Source organism: Aplidium turbinatum, chromosome 17 (genome assembly GCF_918807975.1).
Source record: "Aplidium turbinatum chromosome 17, kaAplTurb1.1, whole genome shotgun sequence".
NCBI classification, from domain to species: Eukaryota; Metazoa; Chordata; class Ascidiacea; order Aplousobranchia; family Polyclinidae; genus Aplidium; species Aplidium turbinatum.
The window spans coordinates 8,346,772-8,371,406 of NC_137488.1; the positions used below are offsets into that span (position 1 = coordinate 8,346,772).

Here is a 24,635-nt window from a genome sequence, read left to right on the forward strand (position 1 = left end):
GTGTTTACATTGTGAAGAGTAACTAGATATCAAAACGCAGAACCCAAAATGTAGATGCTAAGTTCATGTACAGGAATTGTTTTTAAATCTAAATTGTTTTCATCTTCACTCCCATTGAATTCATTATTGTTTTGACAACATTGAAGATGAAAAAGTTTAGCTTTCAAAACGTTTGCTAAACATGAGTTTAGTATCTTCTACATTTTCGCTTATTTATTTTTGATTAGAATGACGACACTAGACGTTCCAACCATTTTGCTCCAAGCTGTAGGCTATATGTTTTAATAATTTGTACACATCTATTTTTCTGAACCATAGACAAGCAAAGCAAAGTAACCTTACCAGGTTTAACATAATGTATTACATACAAAACAAAATATATAACATAATGATTCAAACGTTTTCGGCACGTACCTATTTTTTTTTTTTTCTAAAAGGTTAAAACTAATATCTTTAGTTTGGAAGACTTTATGCGAGTTGCACCCGCTCATAAATGTTGTACAAGGATAACGTTTTCTGACTTCGTTTCAGAAGCATAAGTCTGCAGTCGATTGGTACTAGCCTACCTTCATTCATGTCCTATCTACAGGCAAAACCATACTATTTTAATTAATTAGACTTACTAAAACATTTCCAACATGTACACTTTACAGTTAGGGCATGGAAATAACTGTCCTTTGACTAGGTTGAAATTGTTATAGGTTTGAACTGTTTCATAAACGCCAGATTTTTTTGCTGCTTGCTGGTATCTCATTAAGACTCAATTACTTTTGCTTGGTTTTGATACAGATTTCCAGGTTTGTAGTATTAAGTAGCAAATAAAAATTCGAATTGTATCTTCTAGGAAATCACATTCGAACAATACTTGCGGACACAAGCGTCATGTTGCCAAAGGTCACGAGTTTAAGTTTGAACAACAACAATCTGACTTATTTGGACAAAACTTTTTTCTATGGCCTTCCAAAACTTCGAATGGTTGAATTTTATCACAACAAAATAAAAGAAATTCCGAACGATTTATTTATGTATACCAGGTAAGGAAATCGATGCAACGTTAACATAAATGAAATGGCTTTAGATATAATGGTATAGCTATCCATTTAAAGACTATTGTAAGTAAATATGGTCGTTGGTTTGCCAACCTTTCATAAAACACCACAAGCAATGTTGGTAAATGTTACAAAATTGTTCATTTGTCTGTCGGTTGTCAATTTTTCATTCAAAACAAAGAGATGTTGCGTAGTAAATATTATTGTCGAGAAATAAAAACTTCAAATCCAGTAACAAGTAATTACAATAATCTTGCTTGGTTGCTGAGAGTTCCATCTTCACCATAGATGAGCAGCACAGAATGTAAATTTTGCTATGTGAAATGTTTAGAAACTTACAAAGACTGTATGCTGGGCCAAACCCATTAAAATCCTTTCAAGAAGATTTTCTGGTAACCCTGAACTTGAAGTCAGTGGTCTTGCGGAAAATTTCTTTGACAGAAATTCCAACTTCGCTTGACTCTCTGGTAAAGCACTGCATCCAGTTATTCGGTGATTATTAATTTTCCGCAGTATAGCTTATGCAGTTAGTTGGTGAGTAGCCTTTTGACTAAAATCGATTCACTACGATTGACCTTATAAAATACATTGTATGTTTGATTCAAATACAGCAGATGTTACTTTGTGTTAGGAGGAAATGAGAACATGTGTGCTTAGCGACAACTTCATCACCAAGATAAAAAATTATGCATTTTCCAAGTGCAGTCAGTTGGATAAGCTTTTGCTGAACAACAACCAAATCGCCACTATTGAACCAAATGCTTTCGTGTAAGTTGATGTGTTGGCAGTGCTTAACTTCAGGTATAAACTTGAAGAAATTGTTCATTTTGTTCAATGATCCGACGTGCTGGAGCTAAGTTTTGTCACACGAATTTGCCTTTTTTAGTTTAAAATACAGTTAACTTAAATAGCTTTGTTATTCGTTCGACCTAAAGATGAACATTATTTAAAAGAACGGGACTCAGACTTGTTTTATTCAGATCATCTATCATTACTATAATAAGTTACCAATTACTGATAGATTGAAGAAGATAGGTTTGCTTATCGCTGTAGCCTAGGCTACTTGCTAGTTAGTTAATGAAAATATTTTTTGTGTAATGCGGTTTGATTGTATTTGTTAGGGGTGCTACCGTTCTCCGATACATAGACTTATCAGAAAACCGCTTGACAACATTATCACCAACGTCATTTTTAACCTTGAGTCTGGACGAATTGAGGATAGAGCTCTTGGAAAATAATCTTGAATGTGATTGTAGGATGAAAAAATTCAAAACTTGGATTGAAGAGGTGAAGTAACAAAAAGTTCTCAGCTGCAGTTAACTTACTTTGCATCAAAAAGTACCCACATGTAATTTTAACAAAACTATTATTGCCTAATCAAGTTGACAATATACGGCAGACGTAAATTGAATATCGTAGCCTATATAGCCCTTATTCGATAAGGTCACAATTATTTTAGTAACTCTTTTGATGTGTATAGTCTGCAGGGGCGCCAGAAGCGGAGGGGAAGGGGGGCGGATAACTAAAGATTGGAGGTGTGAACATGAAATTCTAAGACGGACAGAAATTGCAAGAACTATACTTGGAAAATGAAAAATGTTTTAATCAATCAAAGTTCAAATTTATCAATTCGTCAACGAATATTAAAATGCTATGTCTGGTCAACCCTTTTATACAACTCTGAAACTTGGACAGTCACAAAAAATGGAAAAACGGCCTTCGAGCTCTGGTCATACAGGCAAATGTTAAAAGTTTCATGGAAACAAAAGATCACTAACGATGAAGTATTATCCAAATTTAATTCAAGCAAAATTCTCTTACAAATAGTCAAAAGAAGTAAATTAAAGTATTTTGGACACACAATAAGGCAAAACTTGTTACAAAGATCATTAATAGAAGGGAAGATAAACTGTAAAAGAAACAAAGGTAGACCAAGAATGATTTGGACATCAAACATCACTAAATGGACAAAATTAAGTTATGAAAATGCAGTACGAACAGCTCATGGTCGAGAACAATAGCGCATTGTATCCAACCCTCAATACGAGGAAGGAACGTAATGGTGATGATGAAGCTATAACTGCACATTTTGCAATATAACAATTTCTGCTTTTCGCTTTTAGCCTAATTATATTCTTTCGTTTTTGCTTCAAAATAATATTTACGACACAAAATTCTGCAACACAGTTAGTAGGTTACATCATTATAACATAGCATGATGCCCTTCTTTGTATACCGGACACTTGTATCATTAGCCTACTCGATAGTGAGCTGATAGATGAGCACTATTGCTACCGTATATCTTTTCTTAAAACTTTTAAAACAAATTGGCCTTTCAGCAATAAAAGTGCCCCTTTTTATAATCCTTCCCCCCAGTCAAAAACAGTTCAGGCGCCCCTGATAGTCTGATTTGTTATTCATAAACTTAAACGAAAGGTTGGCACCAAGTCTCATTATTTTAGTCTTTTTAATGTCATATTACTTTTTTAAATACAGGCTCAAAACACCGATGCGACAGTAGACGTTAGATTTCGATGCAAGCAACCTTTGCGAATGCACAATCTTCTTTCGCACAAACTATCTCCAAAGGAATTTGTTTGTAGAGAAGACGATGTTGATTATCTTGCAACGCCAGGTTCAAACAATTTGTTTTAGAATGTTAGAAACCCGAAATTTGAAAATGTTTCACCAAAACGCAGCATGATTTGTAACCTATTTAAATAAAATATCGAATCGATTTAAGAGAACCAATATGAATACAACCTAATATTTTGATTTTGTTTGGTGCAGGTTTTGGTCATCAAACTTAATCATTTGAACTTTTGTGATTGTAATTTTCTACTGTATTGCATTGTAAATGCTACTCTGTGCAATCTCTTTGTGCACCAGCATCTGTTTAAACCAGGGGTGACGAACCTTTTTGCGGTCGCGGGCCACTTTGTCAGTTACACATTAGTTATCGGGCCACACAACTTAGCGCTTGTCAAAATTCCATGGCGTGATAGACTGGAATCGACCAAAAATACAAGGTGAAGTTGGTAAATAATGTTTTCACAACTTTACCTTTAGACCGAGAGCCTACGACAGAAGATTTCACCCCATAATGTACAAAAGGTTTGACCCCTTGAAGTTACTGGGGTCAACCATGTCACTCACAAAAAGTATGGAAGATTGACCGCGCCGAGTGGATCTGGTCCCTAGAGCCCCCTAAAAAGCCCAAAAAGGGGGTTAATTTCACCCCATAAGGTACATGGACCAAACTTGGTGAAAACGAAGTTCTATGTCAGGACATCACAAAAATATCAAATCTAACAATATTTTCGAGTGGAAAGGTGATGTAAGACCCCCCCGAAAGTGACCCCCCGGGGGGTTAATTTCACCCCATAAGGTACATGGACCAAACTTGGTCAAAACGAAGTCTTATGTCAGGACATCACAAAAATATCAAATCTAACAATATTTTTGGGTGGAAAGGTGATGTAAGATGCCTTCAAAGTGACTTCCCATAATGTGACCCCCTCGGAAGGTGTATTTCACCCCATAAAGTACATGGACCAAACTTGGTCAAAATGAAGTCTTATGTTTGGACATCACAAAAATATCAAATCTAACAATATTTTCGAGTGGAAAGGTGATGTAAGATGACTTCAAAGTGACTTCCCATAATGTGACCCCCTCGGAAGGTTTATTTCACCCTATAAAGTACATGGACCAAACTTGGTCAAAACGAAGTCTTATGTCAGGACATCACAAAAATATCAAATCTAACAATAGTTTTGGGAGGAAAGATGATGTAAGACTCCCCCAAAGTGACCCCCCAGGGGGTTAATTGCACCCCATAAGGTAAGCTACATGGACTAAAGTAGGTTAAATCGAAGTCTTATTTCACGGCATAACAAAAATATCAAATCTAACAATATTTTCGGGTGGAAAGGTGATGTAAGATGTCATCAAAGTAACCCCCAGAGGGTTTATTTCATCATAGAGTACATGGACCAAACGTGGTCAAAACGAAGTCTTATAGGACACCACAAAATATCAAATCTAACAATACTCTCAGTTGGGAAGATGATAAAAGACCTACCCAAAAGTGAATCTGCTCCTATAGTTTAACTTACTTCATTCCTTACTCGAACCAACCTTGGTGTAACGGAAGTGCTATGCCAGGACAGTACCAATGGATTAAATCGACAAATATTCTTATATAGGTTTTGGTGAAATACATTCACAAGCTGTCCCATGATGCATGAAATGGAATTATAGCCTACTTTACAAACAGTTTTTGTATAAATCATATTCAGTCAATCTAAAAAAGGCAACAGGACGTAACAATACATGGCTTTGTAACACCAAAAACAGAAAGTACATAAGAAGCATATAGGCTACAGTCATGGGCGCCGATCGCTCTCTAAGATTGGTGGGGACATTTACTAGGAAAGAAAGGGCAGACGAGCGAAGCGAGCTGAAAGATTGGGGTCTGTTCAACAAACAAACAAATAGGCCTACAGTAGATAGGCTACAAGTCTAATGCGATGTATTTTAATTGTCTGTGTCAGCATTGGACAGCAGAAGTCCAAACACTGCAACTCGGCAACGAGTCTCCGGCGAACTAAAAACGAAGTCCTTGGTTGATCCTTGGCTTGTAATGAAGGTTGATCGAATTCAAAACTTTATTGTGCACATAGCAGACCATTGCATGATTTGGCCGTTTCTGTGTCATGGTAGATCGTAACAAAGTTTTGATACGTCGCAAAGTTGAAAATGAGCGTTCAGCTGAACACGAGCGGGCTGGTGATATGAGCAAAAGTTCCACTTGCGGAAACATTTGCCGAACAGCGGATTGTATCTTCTTGAATATCATTCGAAAATCTTGTGCAAGGGACTCTGTGTCAAAGAACTGATGATAATCGTCTACCAAATGTGATTGTAGCTTTCCACTAAAGAGTGATTCTTGTAGAATTTTGTAGTGCTCAAGATCGGTCGACTTGAAATAGTCAGTAAGATTTTGCTGCGAGCTGTCAATGACTGCAAAATACTCTGACCGATCGATCTTGAAGTTTAGGAGGTTGACCATGGCCATGTCCACACTGAAGACGATTTGGAACGTGACAAGTCTTTTAAAAATTGAGTAGGGTAAGAGTTTTTTCAATTGAAAAAAAGCTGCCTGTCAGCCTTCCAACTGCTGATTTTCCTATATACAATTTTTTGCCAAACCGGTAAAGATATTTCAGCAGCTCTTAACCTCAATGTAATAATAACTGAAAAAATAGCTTTTTTCTTATACAAAAGTAACACAAGCTACACTTACTGCACTACATGCTGGTACGACTCTTTCAAAGTAATTCTAAAACTCTGCACTGTGTGGCCCTGGCGTAACAAAATTAAATACAATTTGCGAGTTACACTAGGGTTTCTCTGCCTAATAAAACATTTCTACTACGGTTGGGGCTTCCTCGCATAAAACAAAAATGTTGTCCCCTCCTTTCAACATATTTTAAACGTTTAACTGGTAAAATTGTGACATTCGGGTAATATTTTCCCTTTTACGTTACAAAAATAATGTAAAAAGATGATGGGGACATGTAAAAAGATGGTGGGGACATGTAAAAAGATGGTGGGGACATGTCCCCACTGTCCTATAGGGATCGGCGCCGTGGCTATACTGTAGCCAGAAAATTGATCCAAGATCTTGATACGACCACTAAATGTTGACTTAATAGAACAACTGACTATCCAAATAAGACGAAGAATAAGACGAAAAAAGTGAAAGCGACAGCAGTGACAATGAAGAATAAAGAAACGACCGTTTACATTTACACAAACAATCTCTGTTTATGAATGAACAGTTACAATAACTGATTAGAGACATGAAGCAAATGGCATTAAACAAAAATTTACTACATTGGGTTTATTGGGTTATTTATTGTAGCGGCTGGAAAATGTTCATTACTGCCTGAATTAACGTTCCGAAATGATTCACTTCGAAACGTTTTGATTTGGATAGTCAGTTGTTCGATTAATTCAACATTTAGTGGTCGTATCAAGATCTTCGATCAATTTTCTGGCTACTGTAGCCTATATGCTTCTCATGTACTTTCTGTTTTTGGTGTTACAAAGCCATGTATTGTCATGTCCTGTTGCCTTTTTTCGATTGACTGAACATGATTTATACAAAAACTTTTTGTAAAGTAGGCTATAGTTCCACTTCATGCATCATGGGACAGCTTGTGAATGTATTTCACCAAAACCTAAATAAAAATATTTTTAGATTTAATCCATTGGTACTGTCCTGGCATAGCACTTCCGTTACACCAAGGTTGGTTCGAGTAAGGGATGAAGTAAATTAAATTATAGGAGGAGATTCACTTTTGGGTAGGTCTTTTATCATCTTTCCAACTGAGAGTATTGTTAGATTTGATATTTTGTGGTGTCCTATAAGACTTCGTTTTGACCACGTTTGGTCCATGTACTCTATGATGAAATAAACCCTCTTAGGGTTACTTTGATGACATCTTACATCACCTTTTCACCCGAAAATATTGTTAGATTTGATATTTTTGTTATGCCGTGAAATAAGACTTCGATTTAACCTACTTTAGTCCATGTAGCCTACCTTATGGGGTGCAATTAATCCCCTGCGGGGTCACTTTAGGTGAGTCTTACATCATCTTTCCTCCCAAAACTATTGTTAGATTTCATATTTTTGTGATGTCCTGACAAGACTTTGTTTTGACCAAGTTTGGTCCATGTACTTTATGGGGTGAAATAAACCTTCCGAGGGGGTCACATTATGGGAAGTCACTTTGAAGTCATCTTACATCACCTTTCCACTCGAAAATATTGTTAGATTTGATATTTTTGTGATGTCCAAACATAAGACTTCATTTTGACCAAGTTTGGTCCATGTACTTTATGGGGTGAAATACACCTTCCGAGGGGGTCACATTATGGGAAGTCACTTTGAAGTCATCTTACATCACCTTTCCACCCGAAAATATTGTTAGATTTGATATTTTTGTGATGTCCTGACATAAGACTTCATTTTGACCAAGTTTGGTCCATGTACCTTATGGGGTGAAATAAACGTTCCGAGGGGGTCACATTAAGGGAAGTCACTTTGAAGGCATCTTACATCACCTTTCCACCCAAAAATATTGTTAGATTTGATATTTTTGTGATGTCCTGACATAAGACTTCGTTTTGACCAAGTTTGGTCCATGTACCTTATGGGGTGAAATTAACCCCCCGGGGGGTCACTTTCGGGGGGGTCTTACATCACCTTTCCACTCGAAAATATTGTTAGATTTGATATTTTTGTGATGTCCTGACATAGAACTTCGTTTTCACCAAGTTTGGTCCATGTACCTTATGGGGTGAAATTAACCCCCTTTTTGGGCTTTTTAGGGGGCTCTAGGGACCAGTTCCACCCGGCGCGGTCAATCTTCCATACTTTTTGTGAGTGACATGGTTGACCCCAGTAACTTTAAGGGGTCAAACCTTTTGTATCTTATGGGGTGAAATCTTCTGTCGTAGGCTCCCAGACTACTTATAGCTTTCCTATTTTCTAGTTTTAAACCCTGAAAGCAGGGGCGCGGGAATTAGGGGTGCTCAAGGGGCTGCAAACGGTGAGTAAAGATCTGATACTGAGATTAGCTTACCCGATGACATCAGAAAAGATCGCCTTAAAACGGAACTTACTTTGCTCAGCGTTGTTGCAAGTACAAAAACCGCAAACTTCGTTGAAAAGGTTGCTGAGATAGTATCGCAACTAAACCCTCAAACACTAGATCTTTTTAAAGAAACGCGAAAATTCGTGGAGCTCTGCCTTTGCTTTTCGGTTTCAGCTGCATCATCAGAACGTTCTTGTTCTGCTCTAAGACGCCTGGAAACGTGGTTGAGAAGCTCAGTGACACAAAAAAGACTCACGGTACTCATCTTGAGTTGATGCATGTCCAGTTGTCCACCAAAGCATTTTGGACACTGTCGATGTCAAAGAACTCATGACACAATTCATAGAGAAAACACCTGAGCGAAAATCAATCTTCGGAAGCGTATGAGAGCTCATTTCCACAAACTGTCGTTTTTATGTCCCTTTCTAATTTGTTCGTTTTAATTTTAATTTCCTGAACAGCTTTTTGTCGTTTGCCGTTCTTCATTTAATTGTTACAATTTCCAATGTGTGTGTTTTGGCGTCGTTTTTTTTACGCAGGAGGTGACCAGATGCTCACTACCAGTTTTTAAAATAATGCCCTCGCAGATAATGGGGGTCTGGGGGGCGAAGCCCACAGAAGCTGACAACGCTATGGCAGCTTCACCCCCCCTAAAGAAAAATAGTTCCCGCGCCACTGCCTGAAAGTTAGTGTTTAGGTCGTTAGGGTAAGAAAATAGCAAAGGAAAGGTGTACTAGTGAAGGCATAAAACAGCTTTAAGATGTCTTTTGTCTTTAATGCATGAGCGATTGTCATTTTTTTTGCGGGCCGCACAAAATTCTTTGACGGGCCACATGCGGCCCGCGGGCCGCAGGTTCGTCACCTCTGGTTTAAACGCAACAGAACAGGCCACTTTCCATTACCTTCTATACTTTACTTACTACACCTTGAACAATGGTTTTTATTTACGGTAGACTTGTTTCTTCACTGAAGTTTGATATCCACACATTAAAGAATCAGAAAGAAACACTAAGACCGTGATATAGGCTACGAGTCTTTTTTCTTCTTCTAACTTTATTTCCACTTCAGGTGGGGACGTCCGTGCACACTGCAGTCTTCCACTTCACTCTGCGACATTTATCATCATTTTGGTTTTATCTGTTTTAAATGATCCTTGTTTTATTTCAGGTGATTCTTGTCCTAATCTCATCGGAGGCATTGTGGCTGCTGTTGCTGTAACTTTTATCGTCTGTGTTTTGGTCAGCGGCTTTCTCTTGCGGAAGTTTATTCCTTCCAATCGTCACCGCATGCTGTTCAATGATCACAGTAGTAATGAAAACATTGTTAAACTACAAAATATAGAATTAAGTGGACAGCATATGTAAAAGAAAAAAAAAACCAGTAGTTGCAGTTACTGAATGCAACAGTTTTTTTGTTTTTTAAATCAACTTGTGGATGTTCTTCTGGCCGTTAATTGTTTTACTTTGTGAATTTTTCACTCCATTCAGAAACGTGCTGATGTTAAAATTATGACTCAAACTAGCGCTAGCCAATGACCTGCCGTGAGCTATTCGGTTGATGATGCAAATAAGCGATAATAAATTTTTGACTAATTTATGTGAAAACAAAGTAACTTAATATAATCAAAATACAAAACGTGGCATGGTTTTGCGTTTATTTGGTATATTAATGAGACTTACGGTCTAATTTATAAACATAAGCCCACCTTATGTTTTGTTTTGACAACTATTATCTTTACCTGGTTTGTTTGCAAACAAACGTTTTGAAAAATTCTTTTGAGGGAGAAAATATAGATTTCTTGTTCTTTTAATCGAGCAACGCAATCTACAGCATTTTAGTTGCAGCGAATATTTTGCGAAACCATCAAAAACAAATTATCTTACCTATCTATTCTGCATGCTCTGTTACTTTGTAAAAAACAAAACATTATAACAAGATGGTGGAAGCTTCTATAGCGACACAAAAAAGGGCAATATAAGAGATACAGCAATACACACAGAAAACAAATAAAACAATATAAAATCGTGGAACAACAGCTTTGCTTCCTTGATTTACTGCGATTAATACATAAGTAGTCTGTCATAAATAGTTTTTAAAGATTAATATAACGGTGTTTAAGATGAGCAGCCTAACGTAGCCGAGAGACAAATTTGGGGAGATAGAAACTATATGCAAGGAGCACCATAGACAGATAATTGACTACAATTTAATAGGATTGAATTGCATAATCCAAAAAAACACTTAAAATAAAAGATAAATACATAAATTCGAACGTTTTCGGCAAAACTTTTTGTCCTCGTCAGGAAAATAACTTAATTCATCTAAACAAAACAACAGATATTTGTAATTGTTGTTACCTCTCGCTACCTTGTCTTGTGATTGCACTCCCGCATAGTTTCTAACAGAATGTTGACACCTTTTGTGTTTGTTTTTCAGTTGTGTTTGTACGTAGCTCAGTGTAGATTGTAATTAATTTCAGTCATTTAGTATTAATACTTTATGAATGTTAAACTTGATTATAACTTTTGCTATACGCATGCTGAAATATTAAATATTACAACCCAAGTCCTGTAGTTTCATATACCAGCTCTGTTTTCCTACTTCTCTAAAACTACTTTTATAACGTAACTCTAGAGTCTAGAACTTATTTGTTTGTGTTATTTTGATTTATTTTAACGATTATTATGCAACTAGATCAGTGGTTTCCAAGCAGGAGTCCACAGACCTCTTGGAGGTCCACGGACCTCTTGAAACAGTTTCACGAAGTCAGTAAGTGCGCTATAAAATGGACAGAAATGAGTTATTGTATTTCATTGAGGACATCTTCATCAAGAACTTTATCACATTTCAATGCTTTGATGCTTAGAAGTCAATAAGAGCTGTCTCACTAACTATTTGTTCATGTTATTGTTAGTTTGTGTCATAGAAGTATAGCTTACTTTTACTGTCTTAAAGTTTTTTATTTTGTGGTTTTTGAATGTCTCATTTTATGTTTGAGCAAAGTTTTTCATTCAATTCGATTACAATATTTTAGAATGCTGAAAAGAAGTTTAGATGTTCATTGGGATTATCCAGTAACAGTTTCAACGTTTATCTGATCAATGTGAACGTAAAAGCAAAAACATCTGAGTTATTTTATTGCTTCTTTGACGATCTGCGCACAATGGCAACGTGCATCTTTAAAGAAAATACCAAGCAAAATAAAATTTCGAAGTTAAATGATGCAACGCGTGTGAAGGCAAAAGCAAACGTTGATTTAATAAATAGGGTTTGGCGTGGTGGGATGATACAAAAGATGCGAAAATGGTTCATATGTCGGATAACATAAATGTTACAAAAAGAAGCATAAGCTTTTAGATTCAGAATAATTTAGATTACAGGCTGCAAACGGGCAACTTGCTTATTTTTATCGTATGCAGTAGATTAAGAGAGTTTTATTTCATTTTATGTACTTGCGGCTTTTACTACGAGAGATTAGAGATGGCAAACCAATGGCCCTTGGGTCATCAAGTGACCCATCAATTTATTTTAGTTCCACTTGTCTTTTTCAAACTAACGAAATATAATCATATGGTCAATGTCGCTTTTCATTTGCTAAGGTCTTTTAACGACAGGACTAATTTTCAATTTGTATCATATTTATGAAGTTATCGCATTATTATCACCCTACTTATCTTCACTGCGTTATGCAAGAAAGAATACAATTGCTAACGTTTGTAAAGTCTTAGGCATGACCCAACCTGGAGTCGATCTTAGACTTGCACAGCACAAAAGCAAAAGGCGATAACCAGTCGGCCACTGAGCTAGTTACAGCAAAGAATAAATGTTTAACTAAATATTTGCAACAAGCCTCAACCTAATTTTAATCTTGTTCCTTACCGAATTGCCAAATAGAAATCTGACAAGTGATTTTTAATTGTGTACAGTAGACAAAAGTTTATCTTATTTTCAATGGCGTAAGCTGCTTGTTGACTGCAGCCGCAATTATTGTGATGAGCACATCTGCACAATGTTCACTGAATATATGTAAGAAAAAACCACACCTCTTTATAGTCTTAACTCTCAGTTTCGTTGGTCAGCTCAGTGGCCGAATGGTTATGACCTTTGGTTCTTGTGTTGGTAGATCTGAGGTCGGTTCATGCCACAACGGTACAAATTTGTTCTTTCTTGAGTAACGCAGTTAGAATAAGTTGGGTAATACTATGATGACATTGTAAACGTGATACAAAAATGAAAATGAGCATTTGTAAAGCGACAATAAATATAACCATAATATTATTATTTTACATCGGACCATTTCTTGATTTGATTTATACGACTACGCAAGTTGTCCGTGGCTCTTTAACAATTGAATAAATATGAAATTTGATGTCTATTTGATTTTATAATTTATTGATCGAAGGTGACACTCACGTGCGAATGGTTACCTGCAATGTTATTTATTTTTCGTTTTGGTTTATCCTTTCACGCTGATTGAGCGAAAAAAGATGAAGCGAAACATGATTGGGGTTCACGAGAAAACAGATTCACAAATTCGTTTTACCTGATTTCCCAACAGCGGCGCCTATTTCTTAGATGTGTAAACGGTTTAAAGCAGGGGTGTGCAACGTGCGGCCCGCGGGCCAAATGTGGCCCGGGAAGAAAAATTATGTGGCCCGCGAAGATGTGCTAATTTTGAATTGGGTTTTTTGAAACATGTTTATAGGGTAATTTAGTTTAGTCTGGTACGTTTGAACAATTCATTGTGGAGTGGAATATTGTAGATTTCGCACCTTCTGTTAACCATTTTAGAAGTCTCCCACCGGCCACCGCCAATCCATTGTATTTAATTTTCTATTCTGATGTCTCTGGATTTATTAATATTCAATTGAACACTGAGAATATGTCCTTATAATGTTTGTAATGTATTGTATTGAGTTTAAAGTTAACCGTTGTTATTGCGTTCATAAACGTAGTTGCACTGATGAGAATTTAATATTCGAAAACGCGTTCTGCAACACTGTTTTTTGCACTCTGTAATGCCAGATGCAGATTTAGCTGTAGCTTTCCATCACGCATTGAAGCGGTGATCTAATCATGAAATTTTCTACGGTTCGAGAAAAAGTTTTCTCTGCCTATAAAACGTTGAATGGTAGTTTAATCAATTATTTCTAAAAATGTATGGTCACATAAAAGGCATTATGAACAAAGTACGACTTTGGAAAGCTCACATACAGACAGGACATCTTTTCCACTTTCCAACTTTGAGAGACTATGGAATGCATCCGGAGAAGAAAACTAAATTTGAAAAATTGTTGTATGAATTTTTGGCTCGTTTCAAGGACTTCAATCTCATGAACATTTGTTTGATATATTCTCTTCGCCATTCAACACGGACATTGACAAAGCACCAGCTGATATCCAACTTGAACGGATTGATCTTCAAGAGAAAAAGGATTTGAAAGCAAAGTATTTAGAAATGAATCTTGGCGGTTTTTACCGAAAACATTTCAACTAAGATGACTTTCCACATTTGAAAAATTCATGGCTTCAAAAATGGCACTTTTTGGCTCAACGTATTTGTGCGAACATTTTTTTCTAAAACGGGCGTCATGAAATCTCCCTATTGATCGGTTCTGACAGACCAACACTTGGAAAATGGACTTCGAATTGCGACCACTTCCAAGTAAATTTGGAAAAAGCCGTCAGGAAAAGAAGCCAGCTGCAAACTTCTCACTGAGCTCGTTTAAAGACGGTGTGACAATAAATTTGAATAGCAGTTTTCTTCAGAAATTTATGCGTCCTAACTTACTATTTCTGGAAGGAGATAACCCCTAATATAAGAATAACATGAATAACAAGAAAAACTACTCTTTTGTGCCTGCAACTACTAGAAATCATATGTTAAATAAACGTGCGGCCCGCGGTTTCACCCAATTATTTATATCTGGCCCTCCTGTAACAAAGGTTGCACACCCCTGGTTTAAAGCCAATCAAACTCTTTTTTAGCAAGAGAGCGCGATGCGTTGTTCAGCAATCACACAAGTATGCGTTTTTATACTGCAGCCGTTACTGCATGCCCTTTGAAGCTTCACATATTCGTACAAGAGCTCTCGTTGGTTGGCCGTACAATCGCCTGCAAGTTGGTCAATAAATAATTCATTACCAAAAACATGTCAGACTAGGCAATACAACAGGAATTCGCATTATTTTAATTCAAGAACAACAGTGAACCAGCAAGCCACAAATAAACAACAATCGTTTTGATTTCCCATATAGGCTACTGTAGGCCTAGTCTTCAACAAAATTTTAACAGACCATTATCGTGATGGTGCCATACATGAAGCTTTTTTTTCTTCCAAAACTGCAAGCGACGCTTTTGAAAACTCACTGTACGACTCGACAAGTATAACAAACAAATGCTAGCCTACCCCGAGAGGAAGCAGATCAAGCGATAAGTAAAAACGCGGGAAACTAAATTAGCCTACTCTTTTCTGCTGCTTTTTTTCTGATTAACTGAAGAGTAGGCTACGATCGGTATGGTGAAACCGTAACTTCGACAAACAATATTCGTTTTCAATGGAGTAAGCAAAAATGTTGTCCTGGTTTATTTTAACATTTCATTATCTTAGTTTTTAAGTTAGGCCGACATTAAATTAATATTATGATGACTTGTCTGATCTCTGAAATAGAAACGAGGTTAGATTTATGATAAATCATAAAGTGTGAGCCTATATTTCTCACAGTAGTGTAGTACTGTAGTGTATGTAGAAAATTCTTATGAAGCGTTTTAAGGTGTTATTGCTTGTGCTGCTTTTTGGGGCATCCTTTGATTTGTAGTTTATGGCAAACCTTCGAATTTTGTACCAGGCAAAACAAGTCTGCTTTTTTCGAATAATTTTTTTTTGAAATACCCTTAACTCTTAATTTCCTGCCTCTCCGCAGACGTTTTCCCTCCACACACCCATGCCTTATTTATATTTTCCTCTTCATTTTCTGTTAACAGATCTTGTCGGTCTCTTAAATTCTATGATAAAAAATATCGTTTAGGCCAGGGCTACTCAACTGGCGGACCTTCTGGGTGTTGATGGTGAACCTTGAGCTTTTGGAAGAATAACCTCATTACCACGTTTCAGGGCTTCTTTAAACAGATTTCTACTGAGAGGAAGCACTTTTTACTGTGATTATCCTACTTGCAGGGGTGCTTCGACTCCCAAACTTCCCAACACTTTCTCAGAAATCCAATTCGAGTTACATTTTACCTAAAAAGTGGTTTGGTACAGATAACTTAGTTTAACTTTCGTGGGTGCGTGTGAAATAACATATTCACCGGACCGTTAAAAATATAGCCTACAGCTGGTCAAACTGGACCTTTGTTAAGATTAGTTGAGTAACCCTGGTTTAGGCTTTATTGAGTTGAAACGAAAACCAAAGAAAAATATATGGAAGGCTTAAGAAATCGTTAATTTTGGGAGCAAAGTCATGTACTTTATAACCAACTTAACGATACTTTTTGCGTTCTAAGATTTATTGATTTTTGTGTTAAGCGAACAACCAACCGAAAGATATTTAATTTGTCCCAAAAATTGGTTAAAATATTTTTCTGTGCTTGATGGCTTTCAAGCAGGCTGGCACTAAATTTCGAAAATCTTTCCTAAGTGGGCATTTCCCTGCATTTCGTACAAGGTATAGTTTACTTAACCCATATACGGTATATTAGTCGGTCAGTGATCATACTTCTATTAACCCTGGGATATGTCAACTTGGTTGTTAATTTTGTTGTTAGCCAAATATTTTCACATTTTTCGTCTCTTTATGTCGGAACAGTTTAAAACAAAAGTATCCCAATATGTGCTGCCGGTTTGTGATTCAGCAAGCGAAGTATATGCATTGCATGTTTTTTTTAAGGCAAGTGTCCATTAAGAACCAGTGGACCCCGTGGAATGAACTGGTGGAATCCAGATTTAAAACTACTACAGCTACAGAAGAGGAAGACATTAATGTCCGCTTAAAAAGATACTGCTTATCTCCATTTTAGTTAAACAGCTGCTAGTCTAAAACCAAATTGAAGCAGTCCCCGTTTCAAACGTAGCTGCCCAGGCTGGGATTCGATGCCAGGTTTTTCACGAAATGGTCTCTTTTCATGACGTAAAATGCATAAATTTTTGTCCTAAATGTAGTAGTATCGAGATATCTTTTATTAAAGATCAAAAGAAAAAAAAAGAAAAAAGCCTACAACACGTGGTATTCCCAGGCGGTCACCCATCCAAGTACTAACCAGGCTCGACGTTGCTTAACTTCCCAGATCGGACGAGATGGGGTGTTCTCAACGTGATATGGTCGTAGGCGTCAGTGCAGTTTAAAACAACGCTTTTATATTGCTTTCTGAACAAAGTTCTAACTAAATGATCTATGTATTGTTTTGGTAGCCACTTTAACAAGTCGAAATTCTGCCACTGAAATTGACTAGAATGAAACCGCCAACCAATCATAAGCTACGGTTTAAGTGACGTAATAAATGGGGAAAACAAGATCATTGAAAGCAAATTAAGTGATGGATTTTTTGTCAGCTGGTTGGTTTAGGGGTTAGGGTTAGGGCTAGAAAGTAGTCATTTCATTGACGCGTGTTCGATTCTCACCACTGCTATTGCTCTTTTACTTCTGTAATTACCAAATAAAGTTCAAAACAAGCATTAGCTCTCTGGATGAGTGCTAGAAGGGTCACAATTGGACAGTAGCCTCTTATAACACGTTCTGATTGGTTGGCGGTTGCATTGTAGTCAATTTCAGTGGCAGAGTTTCGACTTGTTAAAGTGGCTACCTATTGTTTTAGGGAAATCTTGTCCTGGTCCGATCGGAGGCATAGCTGCTGCTGTTGTTGACTGCTATTACTTTTGTCATCTGCCTCTTGCTTTGTTGCGTCATCTTGAGGAAGTACATTCCTTTCAATGGTAACCGAATGAACTAAATTATGAACAATGTAGGCTAACCTTAAACTTGTTTCAACCAGCCCAGAGAGCAAATCAACGGTTTGTTACATTGATTTTCTGTCTTGGAAGTTTGATCTCATCCGAATAGCGTAGCCAGTTCGCGACAAGCCAAGTAAGCATATGACATTGCAAATGTGTGCTCATTCTTAAATAGCCAGAATTTTTTCTTTTTAAGCTGACTGACTGAGGTACGTTCTTCAGTACACAGGTATGCCAAAAACCTGTTTTTGTATATAACAAAAACATTTGTAGTCACAAAGTATAAATGTTTTCCTCTGATGTCAATATCACTAATGATTGTTGCCTTCATTGAAATTAGATAATTTCTCTAATTATGCAACAATTATATGATCTAAATAGTGTAAGTTATATCTAAACCAATAACGATATAAATAGTAAGTCTGGGAGCGCACTTGGTCATGTTTCTTCTCCCCTCACAAAAAAAAAGAACAAGAAACTTTTTTGCTTTCATACATTTCGTTAGTCTAACTGGCGACATAGGATTCGGGTGTAGGCCTATCAGTGAACTTTGGGGTAAAAGTTTTACTTGCCCTTCAACAACTAACAAAATATTGGAAGATTTCGGAATACAGAAGTAATAACTTGTTAAATAGTATGGTGGAGGGTGGGGACAACTCTGAAGGATTATAGAACTTTTACTGAAAGACTATATAACACAATAAACCGTTTTGATAAATGAGCTACATTACTAAAATTATTTTAATTAAAACTTTAAACTTCCAACTTTGATAGAATGAAGTTTTAAGTGATAAATTTGGTCAAATGAAGGTGTGCTCAAAGTAAAAAATCATTATTCGGCCATAAAAGTCACCCAAACAAAATAACCTACATTTTTTTAAGTTTTTCCGGGCAAGTTCCATAGTCTCCCCACCAAGCTATTGTAATTGCTTAAAAGTCAATTAGACCTAGTACATTATCTATTTTGTCTTGGAAGATTCGTTTTTGATTGAAACTCTGGTGCCTCACAATTTCTTTTATAAACCCGGTACTGATAAAGCCTAGTTTTGTAAGTTTTAAAACTTTAAAAAGTTTGATATCAATCAAACAAAGGAAAATATATCTGCATACGAAACAGGATTTAGGCGAATTTTAGCTTCTAAAAAACGATTTAAATGAAATAATTCTTTTAGGCTAATTTCTTTTGAAGGAATCAGTGCTTGCAATTTTTGTGACAATGTGTTTGAATAAAATTGCAATTAGATTTATCTTTTATGATTATGATAATATGAAAAAATGTGACCTCATCGATTACAATTTTCCCATTTCTAGACTTAATCAGCCAAAGACAAAATTTGGAAGAATATAAATAAACAAAAAAAAAACTTCTACTATCGCAAGTTCTTGGTTGATGACCAAATGGATAGCACAATGCCAGTAACAATTAATATGTGATTAGTTTGGTACATGTTGATTTTTTTTGTATTAGTCTCATCTAACTGGCATCCTTGCCATGCCATATACTGACACGGTATTAAAAAAACAGTTTATCTTCTAGTTTGGTGAAAAATTACTCGAGAACACTACATAATCTATTTGAGTAGGCTTAACGTCTCCCATCGGCCACTGCAGTACAGTCCTATCAAATATGTGCACTAGTAATCAGAAGAAATTTTTTTTCCCACTTTTCTCCATGTCGTGCTTTTGTTGCGCTAAATTTCTCAAAGTTGATTTGAAACCGTCACGTTTCAAATGGATTAATTATTACAACTGTAACCAGATTGGCATGCCCAACTACTTTTTCGAGATTTGGTGTTATCGGGGAACTGACAGCAGAGTAAAACGTGCTTGAATCCACTGCTATTCGTTCAGTGATAGTTTCTGGTTCATTTAAAAAAATATTTTGGTTCAATCGAGTAACGAAAGCTAAATAAGAGAATAAAATTCTATGATATAAGATTTAAGACATTGCTTTGCACATAAAACAAAAATTAGTAAAAAATGGCAGTGCCTAAATTGGCTCAAGTCAGCTTGTTTTAAAATATTATTACTTTTAACGAAGAAGGGTTAGCCTAAGTGTCAAAAATAAAAAAGATTGCTTTAATCAGTTTAGTTCAGAAGATGTAGGCTACTACAAATAATGCGTTTCTAAAACACGGTTTTCATAGGTTTCTTTTAATGATACTGTTTTTAGTTTGTAAGTAGGCCTACAACCTTTGTCATTTTGAAGTGAAAGCAGTCAGCCCAAGTCCGCATCAAGCGACTTCTTTGAGCAGTGAAACCTGCAAAATGGACACGTTACTGTGGAAGTTTGTAACTGTTGTATCTCTTGTAATATCTTTCATCGCCCTTATCATTGGAATAGTTGCAATAGTAAGTCAATGCATGTGTTTTTACGATCTGTGAAATAATTGTTAATTATTAAATTAATAGCCGCTTAGCTGGTACAAATTACCTTTTATAGGCTACAGATGTTTTCAAAGCTTAATATGGGGTCCTATAACCTAACGGTGGCATAATACGGGATCAAAACTCTTGGGTCTTCTAGAACGCCATGTTACAGTGAACAATTAAATAACAAAAAATAAAACAATATGATTTGCTAAAAACTAAACTCTTATATTCTTAGAACCAATCTGATGGTGCTGCGCAGCCAACAATTGGTAAGTTTAAATTTTGACTAAAATTGTTATTGCAAGATTTCTTCTTGGTGTCGCCTATGACTGAAAAGTAGCTTGAGTCGAAATAATTTTGTATGTTGGTTGAAATGAAACAAAATTTTGAAACAAAAATAGACAAAGAAATGGTACGACTGTAACCTAGATTGCAAAAGCAGTCAGTGGCGCCGCCAGACCTTCAACATTGGGGGGGCAAAATATTGACAAAGCAAGACAGTAGCATAGTCAAAAATTTTGAAAGGGGGGGTGTTGACAGCCGGCGGGCGAAGCCCGATGGCGTGTTCGCCGAAGGCGACACCTAGCGGCGGGGGGTCTGGGGGGCCTCCCCCAGTAATTTTTGAAAAATTACTTTCAGTTTGGTGCATTCTGAGAGCATTTTCAACAAAATTGTGGGTATGAATATTTCTGTAAAATGGTGCTGTCTGGTGGCATAGCAAAAGGATAAGATCATGTTTTCTTCGGCATTTTTCGAAAATAAAGCTAAGTCTCTATGTTTTCTTGTTGCTAATTCCAGACTGAGATATTTGAATGTTTGGTATTGGCAAAACTCGCTCTTTTAATGCAGTTTCGTTTAAAATTAGGCAAACTTTGTTTTAGAGACATAGGTTGATTGCTTTTTTTTTGCGAGATTATTAGGCTACAGTTTTATTATTTATCAATTTTCTCCTTGGTTGATTCAAAAAACGATCTTATTCCGGTAAGTCACTAACTTTTATGCTCTGAAGTCAACCCAAAGTTTAGAAAATGTAACGTCATAGAGGTCATACATCTTGATGAGTGTCAAACAAAAAGCTTTGAGACAATGAAGTTACTTTAGGCTATAACGAATAGCTGTTTAGATGTTAATCTAGATCGAACAAGCGATCTCAGCAGTTGCAGATGGCTTGCATCCTTGCACAGTTTGAAACTACATCATAGGCTACAACTTTTCTTGTAAACAATGTATTAACATCCGTAAATTCAGTTTGAAAGGTTGAAACCCCCGAACCCCCCTCCCTTGGCTACGCCACTGGTGCAAGACAGTGGTATATTATTTAATTTCTCTTGTTTTCTACCAGGTCTGGAAAAAATGTTTAGCTTCCCGGGAATCTGTTTTTTAGAGAAAAAATTTCCCGCGGCTTACAATCACGATAATGAGAACCTTATATTTTACTGATCTCGGGGGCTGACGTAAACCTTAAAAGTCATGTCGACATATTCTTGATGCCCCCCTTATCGAAAATTGTTCTTTGTAATACCGCTTTGAAGGAGGGTTACGACTATGAACAAAAGAATAAATTTTAAACTTCATTTTGAATTGAAAAGACATGACGTAATGTCTTCCATCCAACCTTAGTTATATATTTTTTCATTACGTAACGTCTTGTAGGAATAAATTGAAAATCAGTATGATCACTCAAAATGAAAGCAATGAGACTACGAATCCTCACTAAACCAATCAATCAATGGTCTTGTTGCACTGAAGATGACAACCTTATATTTCACTGATCCCCGGAGCTGACGTAAACCAGGCATAGATTTGTTGACTCAATGCAAACCCATTGAAGGTTGAGGGGGGGGCCTGTCAATTCAACTTTTTTGTATCAACAGTTGTATCTCTAAAACCACTGAGGCTGCGACTACGAGATTTCTTGACTTTTCCTAACTTTTATTCACCTCTATTGAGCAGAATTTTTGAGCGAATAAAGGTTATAAATTGAAAGATATAAGGCATTTCTTAGCACATCCTCTGAAATATTTCATATTCTTTTGTGAAACATTTTCCCACCAGCTGGATGAAAGTAGCTTAATTAATTTGGCCCATGTCTCGTTAATCCTAACTGTTTCACAGCGTGAAGAGCATTGGCTGTATGTAAAATAATGTAAAAAAAATTAATCACAACATTACTATGCACGTTCTTCATTACTCTACCAAAAAATAATGTGTAAACTCACGATACAAATTACACTCATAAGTGACCTCGACATTTCAACGTATATGAGCAGTTCTAAAATTCACATAGTTTTAATTTTCGGATATGCTCAGCGTGAATAATTTTACAAAGTGAATCCCAAATTTTGAAACCGTGCCAAAATAACAGAAATATCACTCCTAAAGCATAAGAAGAATTGACAGCCCCCCCCCAAACTGAGCAAGACTCCAGGAGCCCAACCTTCTAAGGGTTAAAAGTCATGTCGACTTATTCTTGATGCCCCCCTTATCGAAAATTATTCTTTGTAGTACCGCTTTGAAGGTGGATTACGACTATGAACAAAAGAATAAATTTTAAACTTCAATTTGTATCTTCCAACCTTATCACATTTTTTTCATTACGTAATATTTACCATCACCAAACCACTTTTGACGATCGAATTTGTTAATTTATTATTCGGTAAAATGTTTAGATGATGTCACGTCATTACGCCGATTTGAGATATAATTTCATTCATGAGGTCGTATGGATGAAAAACTTTTACAAGTTTTATACTCTGCTGAGATTAAAGAAGAAACATAAATGATAAATATTGGAGAAATTGAGTCTCCTTTACAACTTAAGAATCGAACAACTCAAAACTGCTGAAACAAAACGTTTTGTTTAAGTGAAAGAATCACTACAAGCAACCAATGCCAAAATGCGCGCGGAAGAAGTCATGGGAGTGTGAGGTATCAAAAATTTAACAGGTTGTTATTTTTCTACATCAATGTGACGTTAGTTAAAACTTTAAAAAGTCTATATCGTTGCTTCTGTAGAAAATCTTTTTATCTACTGTACAATTTAGTCATCAAGGTTTTCCATACTTTTTTTTTAAAGAGAGAGCTTTTACCCCCCTTCCCCCCCCCCCCCCCCCCCCCCTTACAACTTGAGTTGACTTACTTGAGGTTGGGATCTAAATATTAAAAAATAATATTAATATGTTTTAATAAAAAAAAAATTAAAAAGATGATGCCCAAAACATTGGGGGGGCAGCTGCCCCGCCTGCCCCCCCCCTGCCGGCGCCACTGAAAGCAGTCAATTTTACATTGATTCAACGTCTGCAGACGTTGAATCAATGTAAAATTGACGGCTTTTGCAGTCTGGTAAGATTCCATGTAAAACTATCACCAGGTGCAAGCTTATTCAAATAGAATTTATATTTGCTGCATCCCAATTTTATATGAACAATTCTGTGACTAACGCTGAATAACTTTTTCTTATCAGGTTTTGTTATTCTGGCCATTCCAATACACTGCATAGGCTAATTCTTCTGATTAGGCTTGTGATCTTATGGCAATTTTGCACAGGTTTCAGACATGATACTATTTTTTAAGTTATTTGAACTTGCAAACAAAGCAAGGACAATCGAAAATTTGTAAAATTCGTTTGTATGGCCAGGTGAAATCAATCAAAACATACGACCAATCAAAGATATTTTTCAAAAAACCACAACTTTGTGTGTCCATATTTACAATATAGGCTAACTCTGGTAGAGAGATAATTCTCTATTTGTAATTGTCTAGCTTTGGTATCCATACTAACAGCATAGATGCTAACAGTTCAAGGTTTGAAATATGTTGGGTAATTGAAAAGGCAATAAAAAATATAAGATTATGGAGGCACGTGTAGGAGTAAAAAATATTTACTGCACCTTCAGTGGACCATTGAGTTCTAAGCAAAATAAATAACGACCAAAATTGTACATGAGAGATAAGAAGTGAACACAAACCATTTTTAAGTCGTCTTAAAAATATTGCTTTTTTAAAGTAAGCATGTTATCACAGCTATAATAGACCTAATGCTGATAATAATACTAGAATTTACATAGCGTCATATCGACGATGCAAACTATGCGCTTGGGGGGCTGTACAGTGTACAATGTATACATGACAATAGTGGTAAAATAATACACTCAATTATAATGTCTTCAAGCGAGTTTTGAATTCATTTAAATTTCTAACTTTCTTTGTACCAATAGATAAACAATTCTTGCAACTGGAAGCAACAACTGCTAAGCTACCATTTCCATATCGCGTCTTACATAAAGAGTTACCTATGAGCAATTGATGTTGGGAACGAATAGTGCTAGCAGGCTTATAACATATAAGTGAAATTTCGATATAACTCGGCGCCAAACCATGGAAAACTTAGTATCCCCACAAACATATTTTGAAACTTGTACGATACAATATAGGGAGGCAACGTAGCGATTTAGAGCCAAGGCAGCGTGTGTCATGGCAAAGATAAAATAAGTCAAATGGTGCTTGTCAGACAAACTTATCAATGCAAATACATTAGTTGCTGCATACAAATGATTGAACAAGGCAATTAACCTTTTTTCTCAATGAAAGTTTCG

At 36.3% G+C, this 24,635-nt stretch overlaps 2 protein-coding genes and 1 non-coding gene across 3 annotated transcripts in view; 2 read left to right on the plus strand and 1 right to left on the minus strand.

Moving 5' to 3' along the window:
• The first annotated feature begins 1,494 nt into the window (after positions 1–1,494).
• On the plus strand, positions 1,495–13,643 carry LOC145786092 (uncharacterized). The gene is made up of 5 exons (XM_082597735.1): positions 1,495–1,541; positions 1,681–1,817; positions 2,171–2,336; positions 3,546–3,684; positions 9,887–13,643. The coding sequence occupies exons 2-5, from the start codon at positions 1,687–1,689 to the stop codon at positions 10,081–10,083; spliced, it is 633 nt and encodes a 210-aa protein (XP_082453861.1). The 5' UTR covers positions 1,495–1,541; positions 1,681–1,686; the 3' UTR covers positions 10,084–13,643.
• Positions 13,644–16,927: 3,284 nt separating this feature from the next.
• LOC145787011 (5S ribosomal RNA) lies at positions 16,928–17,046 on the minus strand. Its single transcript, XR_014291339.1, has one exon. It is a non-coding gene; the product is annotated as a 5S ribosomal RNA (ribosomal RNA).
• A 2,847-nt stretch (positions 17,047–19,893) lies between these two features.
• LOC145786089 (uncharacterized) overlaps positions 19,894–24,635 on the plus strand; it is a 30,291-nt gene continuing 25,549 nt past the window's right edge. The window contains exons 1-2 of the mRNA XM_082597733.1: positions 19,894–20,019; positions 20,276–20,309. Coding sequence (XP_082453859.1) covers positions 19,936–20,019; positions 20,276–20,309 — 118 coding nt within the window. The 5' untranslated portion in view covers positions 19,894–19,935. The remainder of the gene's footprint in view (positions 20,020–20,275; positions 20,310–24,635) is intronic.

Coding starts and splice junctions, on each gene's coding strand:
- LOC145786092 (XM_082597735.1), top strand. CDS start 1,687: ATGAGAACATGTGTGCTTAGCGACAACTTCATCACCAAGATAAAAAAT. Junction 2,337..3,545: donor TCAAAACTTGGATTGAAGAG/GTGAAGTAACAA, acceptor TTTTAAATACAG/GCTCAAAACACCGATGCGAC. Junction 3,685..9,886: donor TGATTATCTTGCAACGCCAG/GTTCAAACAATT, acceptor GTTTTATTTCAG/GTGATTCTTGTCCTAATCTC.